General features: G+C 50.4%; 1 protein-coding gene across 3 annotated transcripts in view; it reads right to left on the bottom strand.

Moving 5' to 3' along the window:
* Positions 1 to 16,366, bottom strand: part of MDGA1 (MAM domain containing glycosylphosphatidylinositol anchor 1) — a 206,810-nt gene that overhangs the window by 13,053 nt on the left and 177,391 nt on the right. For all 3 annotated transcript variants that reach the window (XM_034764818.1, XM_034764819.1, XM_034764820.1), the window contains one exon: positions 15,789 to 15,923. In XM_034764818.1, the coding sequence (XP_034620709.1) occupies positions 15,789 to 15,923 (135 nt within the window). The remainder of the gene's footprint in view (positions 1 to 15,788; positions 15,924 to 16,366) is intronic.

Here is a 16,366-nt window from a genome sequence, read left to right as displayed (position 1 = left end):
AGCCTAACACGAGGGCCACAGATCCTGACCCAGCCCAGAGAGACGAAGCCCTTCCTCCTGTAACCAGGCCTCTGATTCCGGACACGGTTGTTTATTTTAACACAGCTGATCATAAAGCAAGCCCAAAGCTCAGAGCAGGCAAATCCCTGGAGCGAGCTAAAGCCCTCAAAAGGAACCTATTACTGTTCATAATCCCGGGAACAAATACAGGCCTTTCTCTCTCTCATTTAAATGAATGCTAATGAAAAGCAATCAGCGGCAGGCTTGTGTTCTCAATTATGGTGCTGTGGCGGAAAGTTACCACTCAGAGGTGAGACACAGAGTGGGGAAAACGATCATATTGGTGATGGAGGGAGAGAAATACTATCAAGCTGCACTGAGCTGTAATTTATAGGAATGTAATTTGTCTCTGTGCCATGATAAGAGGTATTTACTCTTCCATTGTCTCTAATGATGCTTTGTATAGCAACATATGTGTAATAAACACAATTACAGGCTCTCAACAGCCTCCCAATCCTGCTTGCTCAACGCTTCGGTTCACTCCTATTTTAGTAGATGGGATTCCATCCAAGCTCTCTCGAGCCCTAGTCCTGTCTGTTGGATCACTCACACCAGACTCAAGAGTTCATTGCAGACAAGACCCTTCTGCATAGTGAGACTCAGCAATTTTACAGAGGGCAGGCTCAGTAGCTAATGAATACTGGTGCAACTGACTGCTGGCTACATGTGGGAAAGTGCTACCACAGTCTATAGTCAGTCAGAGAAAAAATATGAATCTCCAAGCACTTTGCATGCATTAATGAGTTAACCTAGGGTTACCATATTTGAACATTCAAAAAGGAGGACACTCCATGGGGGGTGTTGGCCCCGCCCACAGTCCACCCCTGTTCCTCCCACGCTCCACCCCAGGTCCCGCCCCCTCTCTGCTCGGCCCCACCACTGCACTCCTCCTCACCCCCTGGCCCGCCGCTGGCTTGCTGCATCCCTCCTCAGTCCCCCACCCACCGCTTGCCTCCTCCCACCTGCCACTCACCTCCTCACCTCCCCATGCCTGCCCCGAGAACCCCCGCCTGCTGCTGGCTCGCCGCTTCTTGCCTCCTCAGACCTGCCTGCCTACCCACCTGTAGGTGGCTCCCTCGGAGCTCCCTCTTCAATTCCTGCTGCCCACCACTGGCCTTTTCACACACCCTCCCCCACCTGCTGCTGGCTCGCCGCCCGGACAAAAGAAAGTTTATTTAAGAATGAGGATTTAACTAGAAACAAGAGTGATGGAAACAAATGATTACAAAATCATAAAACGCGAACCTGGGCCTACACTTATCAAGAGTCATCTTTCTTATCTCAAAGTAAGTTCCTCCTCTTCCCACAAAGTTCAGTCTGTTTGCAGAGTTGGCTGGTTTCCCAAACACCAGGATCCAAACATTCATGAAAGCAGCCCTGTTTCACAAGGGGTTTCCTCAGTGAAAGGATACAGAGTGCTACTCCCTCCTCTGTGTTGTACTGAAAACAGCCTTTGTTTCTATTTGCACACAGGGCAAACCCCAGTCCTGTTGTAATGTTTAAACCTTGAAAGTGTTTCAATTGTTTGCCATTGCCTCTGATGGTGTCCCATTCAAAGTCTTACTATTGTGCAAAGCTAAACAATTGAACCTTGCATTGCATCACCAGCCAGGTTAGGCAGGGTGACAAATCCCCCTTGCCCCAAAGGGCCACTATCCCCTCGTGACTAATTTCTACTCCAAGTCTATAAAGCAGACTTTTAAGGTAAATACATTATTCCTTCAATATTACCCATGCACACGTCTCACAAAGATTCTGACTCTTGACAAGTTACCAGCCTTGTGTAGATCCCTTCCACGTTCCTCTTTGTGGGTAAGTGCCCTGTAAGACACATGTGGAGTGCAGTGAGTTTGTCAGGCCTGTGGTGACAGCTGTTTGTGAAGATCAGGGGGCCCTTTGCCAAGGGGTGCTGGTGTCACAGTGAGATTGGGGTGGCTGACAGTATGGGGCAGGACCCTGAGGCTGGTGGGGCAGGTAACACTTACTTGGCTGGGGGGGAGGTGGTGCCAGGATGGGGCAGGGGCAGGTACCTGTCAGTCTACAGCGCTCGGGCAGTGCCAGGACAGCAGCCTCTTCACCTCGGAGTCTCCCTGGCTTGCCCAGGGCCCGCTCCTCCTCTCGGGCTCCCCGGCCGCTGCCACCACAGCCGCCCAGGAGGATGCAGAGCAGGGGGCACCGCTGTGGAGGAGATGCAAGGGGCTGCGCTCGGCTGGGGGAGCAGGCTGAGAGCAACAGGAACCGGGCGCTGCTCGGGGGGAGCCGGGAGGCCCGAGCCCAGGGCAGCGGCAGCCTCCACAGCAGCAGGGCAGGCGGGGAGCGTAGCCCGACATGGGGCAGGAGAGGCTGTGCTGCTGTTTCCCGGCCCTGCCAGGAGGCTCCTACAGCCTCTGCCCCCGGCCACCCACAGAGCCAGAGCGCAGGGCCCAGGGCCCAGGGCCCAGTCCCGCCTGCCGGCCGCTGATAAGGGCCGGGCTGCAGCTTCTTGCTCATTGCCGCAACGCCAGGCCAGGAGTGAACCCAGCTCCCGGCCAGCACCCCCTGCTGCCCCTGCCCGGCTCCCCCCGGTGGCCTCTGCTCCCCCCGCATCACTTTCATGGTAGGGTTACCATAGGTCCATATTTTCCCGGACATTTTTAGATATTTAAAAATTCCTCCCTGACAGCGATTTAACAACTAAAAAGCCAGACATGTCCGGGAAAATACAGACGTATGGTAACCTTAGTTAACCTCATGTGATAGGTACATATTGTAATGAACTGGCTAATGTGTATACACACCACTGCCCTCTGTGGAATGCAATCAGAATTGCTCAGCGGTGTGTCATAGGACCTATACTGCTAGCGAGCAAGGAAGATTTTCCATTAGCTCAGGTGGTAGGGGTCTGAGTTCTTGGAGTAAGAGGACCAGATTTCCCTTCTTGCTATTGCCATGACTTTCTAAATCAGTATCTAATGCTGTGTAAATGGCAACATGATATGTTTAAATTGGCAATGTTCCCTCCATAGCAAACCTGTGAAAAATCAGTTACTTGTGCCCTAGTAGAGGCAATTTTGTTGGGTTTTGCCAGGGATTAAAAATACCCAATCGAGTATCTGCCAGAAGGAAGGGACAAAGCTTGGCAGGGTTCAAATCTGTACAGTCTCACTGTGGGCTACATCTTCCTGGGGCAGCAATGTGCAAAGGGAAAACAGAGTTGTATGTGCCTATATGCATGGGAGTGTCTCTTCCCACACCTCACCCCCCAGGCCAACTTCATCCCTGCTGCAATTTGACATCAGTGGACTTGTAATGGAGCTACACGTGGGGGAATCTGGCTCATTCTATGGAAGCTGTAATTAGGGGTAGGCGCTGTGTGTACTCCAGCATAGAAAAATGAACGACACGAGGCATTTATCAATTGTGCTAAAAATAACAGGCAAAATGCTGCAGTCGATCATGCAAAATGCCCATGAACCTTGTCTGATGTCAGTAAGAGTCCTTCCTGGGTGAGACTGACAGGATTTGACTCAAGGGATTTTTAAATTGTGTAATTTTAAACTAAGAATATTTACTGCTGTGTTTAAAGAGAGAGGCCCACTGAAAACACAGACAAAACAAAAAAGTGGGAGGGGACATGGTCTAGTGGTTAAAGAACAGGGAGTCAGGACTCCTGGGTTCTATTCCCAGGTCTGCTTCTGATTTACTGTGGGATCTTGGTTAAGTCACTTTCCCCTCTCCCTGCCTCAGTCTTCTCATGTGTAAACAGAGGATAATCAGGGCAAGGAGGGAGAGAGAGAGGATTTGGGGTATGCAAGTCCCGCACAGGACAGGCTGACTAACTGCAAATCCCAACCTAAGCTGATCCCCTGCACTCAGCCTCCCTGCTACCTCACACACGTGGGAGTCAGTCGGCCAATTTACAAAGCTCAACCAGACTGGGTGTAGTGGGAACTAAATCTGCCTTGAGAGCAGATTCCCATTTCCTGTCACCAGCTCAGTCCCATCCTTGGAGGCCCTCAGAACAGTCATTTGGGCTTATGAGTCCATCAGTCTCTCCTGGAGCTCCCCTCCCTGACAGGGATAAGGAAGGCAAGAGAGGAGGACAGAGCCAGCCACTCTCTCAGCTGGACACTTGATTATTTACAGCCCAGCAGTGCGGAAAATAAAGAGCAACTTGAACTGAATGAGTCTTCAAACACCTGCATTCTCTCAAGCAGTGCGAGGAAGGGCTGGGAGAGCCTTGATTACAGCTCTGTAGCTCGGCTGGCGTCTGTGGAGACGGTACCTGCTCTCTACATCTCTCAATAGGACTAGCCTCTATCCTTGGCGAGTTGGAGGTGCTTCCTTCCCCTATGATAAGGAATTGAAGATCAGGGCCCGCAGGTCACTCCAGTCTTTGCCCCTAAATTTGCACTAAGGTCTCGCATTTGCCCTATGATCTCAATGTCATGATGAGCTGAGTCTCTCCTTACCTTCTCTGTGGGCTGCTCTGTGCTGACATAGGCAGGTTGTGTCTTTGGTTGGACTTCTTATTTCCTTATGGACCCCACTTCACACCAGCTCCCCCTAGATGCTTCCAATCAGCTGACGGCAGCCTCGGGACTGGGTCCCAACTGTAGTGCTGTTCTTTTAGTACTGAGTGTACTGGGAGACAGCATCCCTACTCAACAGGGCTCACAATCGCCCTACCATGGTATTTTGGACATTGCTAACAGACCTGTTCCTTAAACATGGCTTTCCGCTATACATAGGTGCTATACAATATCATATGTCCAATCTACCAAGAGACCCATCCATCAAAAAGGCCAGACAGAGGCCCATGGTTTAGTCTGCAATGCTATAGAGCCAGTGTGAGATTCAAAGCAACCCAGTGAGTCTGTTTAGTTCAGATGTGCCTACATGTAGTGTACACACTGAACTAAACACCGCTGCCTTCATTTCACTCTGAGTACCACCAGAGAGACACACTGTGCTGCGCCTTCGTATGTCATTAACAACAGAAAGCGATCAGCACCAGGCTTGTGTTCTCAATTACTGCACCGTGGTGAAGGTGGGCATGGGGGAGGAAGAGAAATCATTTCAAAACACCCTTTGCAGGGCACGTATGGTGAATGCTGGAGGAGTGGGGCTGGCTACCAGCACCATCTGCTAGATCCCCACACGGATAGAGAGTATACCCAGTCCCGGTGGGCTCTGCAGGAATTTCTATAGGGCCCCTGAGAAGATTCACAGGGTGGAGATTTGCATCCCAGACTCCAGTTCTGATCTGCATTTTATTACCCAGCCAGACACCTTTCCTTGGGGCTAAAATGTCTCACTAATGGCACTGCGATCGAACCAATGTGGAGCTCAGCTTTCAAACCTTGTACAGGGTAGCTGGCCAGAACACCAGCTACTAGTAGGCACTACTCTTCTCTTCACCCTTAGGCTACTTTTACCCATGGAGCTGGGGATGCGACTCCCCGCTCATGTAGACATACTGTACTCACATAGCTCTCTCATCTATCTAGTGCTCTGAAAATGGTAGTGTCACTGCAGTAGCATGGGCAGCAGCGAGCAGGAACCGGGCTGGTTTGGACACTTTGCCACTACTATTGATTAGTCAACTGGAGTACAGTATTTTAGGATCTCACCTAACTTGCTAGATTCTGCTTTTCCAGTTAGGCAGCTCCCTCTTTGCCCTGGCCTGGGATGCAGACTCCAGGCTTGCAGTCAAACTGCCTTGCTTTGCCCATCAGTCCTGGATCCAATCTTCTCCTGCACTGGGCAGTGTATGATTCCTATTCCAGTCTGCTCACACCTGAGATATTTGTTTCCAGTTCAAATGACGCAGCTTCCACATGTTCTCCTTCCCCTGGCTGTCAGTTGTTAACAGTTAATGGCCAATCATTGGTCTTCCATTATATCTCCAAGGCAACTCCATTCATCTGCTGACAGCCCCTGAGAGATCATTCATACCAACCCAGACTGCCTACATGACCAACACCCATCTCTTACTGCCCCTGTCTCAGAGGAGAAATTAACTTCTCCACACCCAGTGGGTAACACCACAAAATGAGTGGGTAAATGGAGTCACATAAAACAAATACAGACACTTCCCACGTTCTCCACAATGGGTGATCTGGTTCAGAAATCACAGGAGCTCTTCCCTCTCCCCCACTGGACGCTTTGCCTAGTTCTAGAACCAGGCCCTCTGGAGGGTTCTGAAAGGTTTATCTTCTCCCCCACTTTGATTGTTCCTGTGTGTTGCACCTCTGCACTGGGTGGTCCCAGAAGTACTGGATACTAGCAGAGAGGAGAGATGTTGGGGCTGTTTCTGCCATGAGGGAAATGGGCAGTACTATCCGCTTGCCAAGAGGGAGCCTGTGCTCAGAGGTTGTCATGCTTTGCAGACTGAAGAGGCTGGGATAGAGCCAAAGGGAACGCTGACCGTTCTCGGGATTGCCAGTCGCTTGCTCACCCGCTGTTTGTTCCATGACCTGTTCAGTTGCCTCCAGGAGAATTCTCCTCGGCGGTGCAGTGCAACACAGAGCCCTCCCTTGCTGCTTTGATAGCCGCCCCTTTCATCTCTGCCATAGGAGACAGCCAGGCCCTCGCGCCCTTCATGTTCTCAGCTCCCTGTGCTGGGCTCGCCCGCAGTCCAGCTGAAACAGACGTCTGCTTCATTAAGATACAGAGGGTTCAAAGGAGCAGAGCAGTTGAAGAGAGAGAGGGGCTTGGCTGCTTCACTTTCAGGCACTGCCCTGGTTGGGTCTTCAGTCACAGAGTCAGAGGATAAAAAGCTTCCTGAAGCCCCTGATCAGCAGGCAGAGATGGAACTGGGAACATACCACAGACCAGGACGAAACTCACTGACGTTTCACTGGGGAGGATTTGCCCAGGCCCGGTCTTTGCCTGTCAGCATCCTCCTTCTGCCAGTTCCTCTAGGCCTGTGCTATGGGTCACCTAATCGCATGTAGCTCCTGGCACACTCCACCTTGCTTTGTGGGTGGCAGCTCTCTTCACCTTCAGCCACTCAGCCAGCCACTCAGTTGATGCCCAATTTACACACTGGGGTCTCTCAACCCCAAGACCAGAGGCCAAGTGCAGGGCAGTTGCTGGGCCCCAGGTCTGTAGCAGCTGGTGCATGCCAGATGGCTGGGATGGCTCAGTGCAATGCCCTGGCAGGTGCAGGTGACAGAGGAGCAGAAGGGAGCACCTATCTTTGCTGTGGAACTGACGGTGCTGCTCCAAATCCACTCTCTGTTCTCCCACTCACTCCCCACCCTCGGTAGCCCATCAGAGGTGAGCCTTGCCAAAGGATTGCATGCTGGAGCGGGTAGCGGCCTCATGGTTCAGTCCAGGGAGGAAGTTTTAACATGTTCCAATTTGTTCTACTTCTGGTTTTCTGCCAGGATCAGATTATAGCAAGACAGACCCTTCCCATTCTGGGCTGTGACTGGAAATTCTGCAGGAAACTGGCTGTTCTGATGGGATTCCCACCCTGCTCCTGCAACCTCAAAAGGTTCAGACGTTGGGGTGCCGCTCCAACCTCTCAAAGCCTTTTACTAGCTGAGCAGCAATGACTGGAAGCGATGGCAGTAGCTGCACCTGCATCAACAGGTTCATATATTTTAGGATTTTTCATGTAAAAAAATGCTAATTCCCAATGCACAATCGTGCCTCCCTACGGCCTTTTGGAAGAGGTAATGTAGTGGGGTGGTCACCCTGCTCCTGCCTGAAGGGGATAAAGCAGCCCTGGAGAAGGCTGCAGGGGGGAGGAGCCAGGCTAATTGGGGAAGCAGCCACAGCTGTGGTCAGTTCAATCAGGGCCCAGCTGGCCCTTTCAAGAGGGCTGTGGGCCAGAAACAGACACACATGCTAGCTCCCTAGAAAGAGAAGGTCCTGGCTGCCTGGGAAGCTGAGGAGGGTACCTAGGGTGGAGTAGTGCTGGGGAAGGGTAGAGGGAGTTGGGGAGCTCCAGCCTAGCAAAGCCCCAGGCTGCAGGCCGAGTTAAGGGGCCACAGGAGGGTACTAGGGCTGCAGAGAGGCAGCCCAGGAATAGGCAGAGGCAGCTGGTCCAACCCCTCTTGCTGATGATGAGTGGTTTACAGACTGCCGTCTGCCCCAGTGAGTGGGGGCTAGATGGAGACTGGCAATAGCCATATGCTGAGGCAAGGTAGGGATAGGGCATGGGGGTTCCCCTGGGAGGGGAGACCCAGAGTGAGGGGGTACTGCGGTGGGCAGAACTGCTAGGCAAAGGGCACCAGGGTATGGGAAGGACACGGGGTCAGTGGCAGGCAAGACACCGGCCCGCAGAGGGCGCGCCGGGCTGGAAAGAGCTAATCCCTGGAGGACCAGCAGAAGGTGCCGCGCTGGTGAGTCATCGCCCCGCCACAGGCAGGATAACTGGATTTTAGCCTCAGCAGTCAAAAGGCAGTATTGTACTTTGATACACTGGGGACATCCACCTGGTGTTCTCCGACGATACAGCAGGAATGAACACTAGCACATCTGGCTGTTCTGCTGAAAGGTACCTGGACCAACTAACTACAGGATAGATGCAATCTTCATTGACATACCTATATTGCTGGGCAGTGGTGAAGCAATTAAAACTCCACTTAGAGAATGGAAAGGTGGCCTAGAAATATGTAAGGCGAATGAATAATTGATGAAAACACCTCGTGCCCGGGAGAGGTGGTTGGGCTGCAGTTATAAACAGTTGCTCAACCTGGTGCAAAAATTCTGTAATCCTAAACCAGAATGGGGGAGGGAGACAGAGTGGAGTCTCCTCTGAGCAGCTGGGGGTGACTGGGTTAAGCTGCTTCCCACAGGGACACCCTTCATGGCAACTCGAAGTGGGCGAACAGTGCCAAAGGTTATCTGCAGATATTCACTGGTGTCTGTAGGTGAATCTGCGTTGCCTGTTTGTACCCGCTGAAGATTCATTTCCCACTGATGTTCCCTTAAACGAATTCCCCGGCAGGAATGCTGCCAAACAGTGAATTGTAAGCAAACATGAGAGCATGTTTGAAGAATACAAATGCTGAATGTGTATTTTGTATTTTCACTGGAAACTTGACGCTGTGGGACACACTTTCAGTGTGGGGGAGCACAGGGGAGTGGGCAGGTCAGGGCAGATGGATTTATGGTAAAAAGAGGGAGGGGAGAAGGGGTTTTAGTCACAGAATTAAACATCAAGTGAATCTTTTCTTTGTCCTTGACGTGTTCTTTAGTTTTTAGACTCTAAGCTCTCAGGGCAGGCGACAGTTTTGTTTTACATCTGTGAAGTGTCAGGCACAGTTTAGGTGCTGTATGCAAATAAATAACAATAAGAATCAAGCTCATCCAATCAGAGGATAGACACATACTAGTTATTGGGCTCAAGTTGGAGTAACCAGATTTCTCAGTCTGTGACATAAAGAAGGTCAGACAAGATGATCTATTGGTCCCTCCTGGCCTTAATAATCTATGGTCCTAATTCAAAACTCATTGAAATCCACAGAAAAACTCATATTGACTTCAATGAGCTTTGGGTCAGCCCCTATGTATTCAATCAAGAGAGTCTGAACAACACAGTACAAATATCTGGTTATCTTGCCAGGTATTTATAACCCTGCTCCTCATGATGGCATTTGAGCAACTTCCAAAAAAATAAAAATGAACAAGCAAACAGCTGCTATCAGAGTACATTGAAGTCTAGCTGAGGACTGAATGCTCCTCGCCCACAGCAAACAACCCATGACCTGATATTTGTTTGCATAAAATAGTCAAATACATTTTGAACAACAAACAAATCAGGAAAAGCCAGAGCCTATTTAGGGATGATTCGTGAACAAAAAAAGGGTTAAATGTATTGAATAAATTATTCATTACAAATTGTTCACTCAGCTCCTATTGCAACTTATTTCCCAAGAGCCTCGAGGGATGTGAATCATGCCATTTGGAGAAATATGCCTCCTCTACTTCAGCTCAATGACATAATCTTACATGATACAGTGCTGTGCCCTCTGGAGGCAATTCAGCATGTTTTATAAACGATGTGTTATAGAGTGGGACCCCCTTCACCCACTACTAACAAGCAGCCACCTGCAGGGTGGAAAGTAGCAGCTGTTTTTAACAGTGTTCAGTAACACGACTCCAACACAGGAAGAGATGAACATACAGGTCTACAGGATGAATTTACCCACCCTGCAGGCTAACATCCTGAATTTTGTGACGAGTGCCCTGTGATCATTAATGCCTGCAAATATCAGGGCCTCTGTTTCATCTGAAAGCTGGCACCTCTGTCTACCTAGGTACCTCTCTGCCCCTCATCCCCGTACCGGTTTCAGTACTGACTCAAAAAGAACATCTCCAGCTGAATCACCAGCATCACTTCATGTTTCCCTTGGAGGCATCCCATCCAGCTAATGGCCAGGCCAGACCCCATTTAACTTGGTGTCCAGACAGGATCACAGTCAGAGGTGGATTGGAATAACAGCGCCTTTAATACTCGTCAGCTGAGTTTGAGAGATGTTGGACAGACCCAAGATGATAAACCTGTTCCCTGAGCTTCGGGATAGGACAGGAGAAGGGGTAGTTCCCACCCTCCCTCTCTGGGGCCACATCCCACCATGAGCCTGGATGCAGACCTCACATGGCAGCAACTAGTACTGGTAGTAAATGTCAAAAAACCTGAACATTTTGACCCAGGCTAGCAGTGACATCATGAATCTGAAGGCAGGGTGAAAAATCCCTTTCACTGATTGGATGAAAGTAGTCACATGACTGGCTATTCAGCCCAAGTACCTCCAATTTGTGCACAGTTACTGCTTTATGAGAGAGGAAGCATTCTGGGCTGGAGTCTGGGCGCTTGATTGTGCTAATGAAGCCATCTAGCATGGTGGCCACACATATTAAGGCACTATGTCTGAGAGGAGCCAAATCCCCTGCTCTGAGAGACCCCAAATCATTCACCATCTGGGAATGCAACTGACAACACGAGTAACTGAAGGAGGCATCCTGATCTCCACTGCAAGCTCTGTGTGTGTGTGGGTGTGTCTGGCAGGGGAGAAGACGTGGTGCTGCCCTGGAACAGCGGATCATTTGCACAGCATTGATCAGAAGCCCAACTACTACTACAGCAAGAAGCACCATCGATAAATAGCTGTGAATCTTGATATAAGTAGTCATGGTAAGAGACACTGTTGCAGCTCCAGCAACTAATCTCTTATGCTAGTATCCTGCAAGGAGGGAGCTTAGTGTAATGGTTAAAGTGGGGAACTCACAGGTTCTATTCCCAGCTGTGGCACTGACTTATTGTGATACTTTGGGCAAGACTCTTCTCTGGGTCTCAGCTTCCTCTGTTGTTAAATAGGGTTAATGGTACTGAGCCCCCTCATGGGGTGTGTGAATTCATTCATTCATGTAGGTGAAGTGAAATGTAAAGGGATTCTTGAATGAGACACACCAAAGAAGGGCTAAGGACAATTGTTTTCTAGGTTTCCTTCTACTGCAAACAAGATGCTCTGCCGCCCTGCATTGTAGAAAGGGGATCCCCCACCTCTAGGTTCCTTGGAGCATCTCAAGGTCACAGGATACTGGGAACCCTAATTCTGAGGGGGTGTGTGTGGAAGAAGCAACAGCCAGATAACTCAAGGGGAATGGGAAGGGCCTCCAGAGAGCTCCCCTCCATCCAGCTCATCGCCTCAGCTGAGACACATTCAACATTGCCCTGCTCTGTTAGTCACTGAATATTTTATACCCTGGCTACAAACGCTCCATTTGTATTCGGTTTCTCTCTTTCGTCAGATCTATTATAAACGAGCAGTGGCTGGGAACTCTCCCAGGGACGATTTGCCTGGATGGCTATGGATATTTTATAGTCAAATTGTGAGAGTAAAGCAGCTTCCAAGTCATGGTCGTGGTGGTGGTGGTGGTGGGGGAAGAATAAAGGTAATAAACTAGTTATTAAAAAGAAATAAAAATGTTGACTTTTACACCGCTTCTTTCCATGGTGGCCGAGGGCTGCATGGTGCCGGGGTGGCGGGCCAGCTGCCGGGAGAGGCTGGGACTCATATGCATGCTGGCCCTGGGCCTGCTGACGTTTTTCTGGCCATGCAAACGGGACACAGGCTGGCACTGGTGCGATGGGCCTGTGCTAGCACTGGGTCTGGTACAGCTGTGCTGGCCAAGATATAAACACTAGTGTGCGTGGTGCACGTGGGGAACGGACAGCTTAGGGAGAGTGAAAGGAAAGTGGCTCAGATGTGCAGTGATTAAGTCATCAGATTGTCAGGTGTGACGCATGGCTGGGTGGGAGGTCTCAGTCCAGTTCCTCATTTGGCACAACAGGGCCTAGTGAAGAGGCTAACGACTGAATGAACCGGAGAACTGGAGCCCTGACTGGGCTGGACTTGCTCTGTGGCTGGATGACTTCAGCCTCAGGGGACATCCATTTGGTACCCTTCAGCAGTACTAAAGCTGCGGGGCCTGGTCCCACTTGATCCCCTTATGGTGCAAGCAAAACTGTTCTTAGAGCAAGGAATACGGACTGGAAATCAAGATTTAACCACAGAGCCTTCTGTAGGGAACACAGTGTGTCCTTAATGGGGGAGATTAGCTACTGCCCAGAGAACCCTCAGGCTGGAGAGCTGCTGAAGGCAGGAGCATCCAGGGAACGATCAGGTCCAAGAAATGTGGTGGGTGCTAGTGGAGATCCCCAATGTTGGGTCAGATTCCAGAGGGATGAGAAGAGGAGCTGGTGACATGCCAGCTCTGGAAGACTAGTCAGCTTCATGCTAGCAGTAGGGAAATTGATCCCCAAAGTGTAGGCTTTAGTGGTAGGTCACCTTACAGAACAAGATTTGGTGAGAGAAGCAGTGTTAGGGTTACTGGGTGCTCTGATTTACTGGGAGCATACTGATTTTGCCCTGGTGTCCCAGCAAATTACACTGAAGCCAGAATGATTTGAGACCACAGTGATGGGCACTACCCTAAAACAGAGAGAAGGGAAGTACGTGGACTCAGATTTATGGAAGGATGCATTGTTGGGCCACAGCACGTGGGCCACAGCTCCAACAGGCAAAGGGAGAAGAATTCTCTCTCCCCTCTGACTCTCTCCAGTCAGTCTGCATTTTAAAGAATTCATTCACCCTCAGCTCAGCAGCACCCACCCTGGGAAATCATCACATGCCATTAACATGAAACAATGCTGCCACCTCGCACAAATTTAACCGCCCCTTTGGGCGGCAAGAGGGGAACGGGGACCAGACAGGGAGGATGGAGTCTAAATGGAGAAATGAACAGAAGCTGAAAGATTCCTGAAGCTGGGACATGGAAATGGGACCCAGTGGTTTTCCCAAGTCTCTAGAGTCACGGAGCCTTTCTGGCTTCTTAGTAGCTGGAGTCAACGCAGAAAGGGTTAAAATGCCAATAGCAAAAGAACTCCAGTGCATCCGTTCCCATCTGCATCCGTTTCATCCTCCCTCCAAACCAAACCCAGACCACCATGTTAAATGTGGGTGCTGAAAGGTTCTGATGGGAAGAGGGTCTTTTCCTGTCCTGTAGAAGGGGTTTCTTGGAGTGCCCTGTATGAGGTACAATGCCCTATGCCCAAACTAAGCAAGGCTGGAGGAGATCTCTTTTTTCCCTGCCACTCCTCCTTCCGCCACTGGTCTGTCTCACTCTGCGCTGGACTGATGAAGGGGGAAAGCCTTCTAAGATGTCTGGAGAAGGGCTGGGTAAAAACATACACTGGTCAGTCCACAGCAAAAGCTCCTGGTTCACTCAACAGGCAATTGTGGCTGACCTGATCAGAGGAGGTCAGGAGAGTCCATGCACAAAGCCGTGTGAGTACCCCGTTGTGACCCAAGCTCTATTGAGTGATTGGATGAGTCCAGCAGGCACAGAAAATCCCGGTGTGAAATGGGACTGACATGGGTATAAATTCAGCACAACCTACCCCTGAAAGCACCAACACAGCCCGGCCCACTCAGACAGCAAGTACGAGCATATTGAGATCTCGCTGAATCATCACGACATTGAGAATGCGGGGCAAAATCATAGACTCGTAGGACTGGAAGGGACCTCGAGAGGTCATCTAGTCCAGTCCCCTGCACTCCTGGCAGGACTAAGTATTATTTAGACCAGTGGCTCTCAACCTTTCCAGACTACTGGACCCCTTTCAGGGGTCTGATTTGTTTTGCGTACCCCAAGTATCACCTCACTTAAAAACTACTTGCTTACAAAATCAGAAATAAAAATACAGAAGTGTCCCAGCACACTATTACTGAAAAATGGCTTACCTTCTCATTGTTACCATATCATTATAAAATAAATTGACTGGAATATAAATATTGTACTTACATTTCAGTGTATGGTATATAGAGTGATATTAACAAGTCATTGTCGGTATGAAATTTTAGTTTGCAATGACTTCACTAGTGCTTTTTATGTAGCCTGTTGTAAAACTAGGCAAATATCTAGATGAGTTGATGAACCCCCTGGAAGATCTCTGCGTACCCCCAAGGGTAGATGTACCTCTGGTTGAGAATCACTGATTTAGACCATCCCTGAGGCCTCATTGAAGGTCTAGGGGTAGACACCTTCTAAGTGACCACTGGGACAACCTTCACCTCCTCATTGCTGGGAAGCAGTTCACAGCCACATAACCAGAATAGTCCAAGCCAGGCAGGAAGTGCCCAGATCCTGGACCCCAGCCTCTTCTGCCTTGCCACACATAGGAGTCATGGTGTAAGAGACTGGTCCCTGGAGTACATTCCATGCCATTGACCTCAATGGTGTTGAGGCAGAGCTGTTAATTAACCTCATTTACCAGAAGGCGGCCACACTCCTGTCTGGGCCATGATTTTTTCAGTCAGGCTCTAGTCCAGCAGGTGATTAATAACGTGGTGCACTGTGGGAAGAGTGCATCTATTATTCAAATTAATGAAATTATAATCAAGAGGTGACAAATTAGCAATTACTCCATGACTGTACATGGAAACTCATTAGTGTGCCAGGCTCTTCCATGGTGCTTGCTAAGCACATGGGCTCCAACTCAGCAGTCAGAGGAGCAGGGTGGGAGGAGATGCCCCCTCAGAACAGCTTTGCCTCAGGATACAAGTCCCCCCCCACAGATCTGTCATCCTGTCAGAACTGGCTTCCACCCCAAAACCACTTCAGCAACCTCGGAGTCCCATTTTCCCCTTAGGTCCCACAAAGGGACAATACCCCCCTGATACAATTCCCTCTGCACCCCTCCAGGCCCACAGTCTTTCCTATGATATCACACCCCGCTGTTTCAAGGGGAGAGACGGGAACACCCACAGCTGGCCGAGGAGGGAATGAGGGGGATTGTGGGATGGCTGCGGTGTGGCGAGAGAACGAGAGATCAGATGCAAGGGCGTGATGTTATGCTACAGCGCAGGGGATAGAAGAGCAGGGGTGAGGGGCCGCTGCAGGGGATGGTGATGGGGAGCAGGTGTTCTACAGGAAGGGGATGATCAAGGGAGCACAGCCCTGTTTCATGGGGGATCGCGGCATGGTGCTGGTGTGGTAGGGAGGCAGAGGCTGAAGGGCTATTGCAAGGTACAGGGTAGGCACTGCAGGGAACTGGTGCCCTTGTCAGAGAAGGCTTTAAATGCAGGGCTCGCAGCCCCATTCAGTTCTGCCCTGGAAGGTGGAAAAGGACTATTTGAGGATCACAGAGCAGACATGGCTGGAAGACCCTCCCCCATGGGGGATTCCCACCCCAGGCCAGTGTTGCCCCTTCTCAGGTGACTCACCAATGTGCTTCCCGTACATGTGGTAGAAGAAGGAGACGCAGAAGTACTTGCCGGTGATGTTGTACAGGGGGCTGATGAGCCGGGCCTTGTCTCCTTGCACCCGGGGCCGGGAGGCCTCAATGAACATATAATAACCTACAGACCAAGAGGGAAAGGTGGGGAAAGGCAATGCACCAGGTCTCCCTCCCTGCAGCTCAAAGGAGATGCTGACAGCTTAGAAGCAACATTTAGGGCAGGCTCTGACATGGAGAGAAATGCTGGGAGAAGGAGTCAGGCTTGCTCTTCTCACTCCTGGCTGAGCAGTCTTTGCTTTGAAAACACCCAACCATGTTCTTGGCCAGTTGTGCCCTGCTGATCCTGCTCAGGTTTTTTCACCTGCCACTGGAGTATACTGAGGAGTGGCAGCAGGACAGTTAATTAGATAGGTCAGCAGTTTGAGCTGGCATGGCAGAGGTCATGCTTTTCAAATTTTGGGATTTGGGCTGTTGGTGGGGGGGGGGGGGAATTAAGTCCTTCCCCTGCAGCACTGGGAACCCCAAATCTGGCTGCTTTGTGCAGGAGGAGAACTGGGGAGTGAA

The sequence above is a fragment of the Trachemys scripta genome, chromosome 3 (assembly GCF_013100865.1).
Source record: "Trachemys scripta elegans isolate TJP31775 chromosome 3, CAS_Tse_1.0, whole genome shotgun sequence".
Classification (NCBI taxonomy): Eukaryota; Metazoa; Chordata; order Testudines; family Emydidae; genus Trachemys; species Trachemys scripta.
The sequence above is the reverse complement of the archived record's forward strand: the minus strand, read 5'-3'. Positions and strand labels throughout refer to the sequence as shown.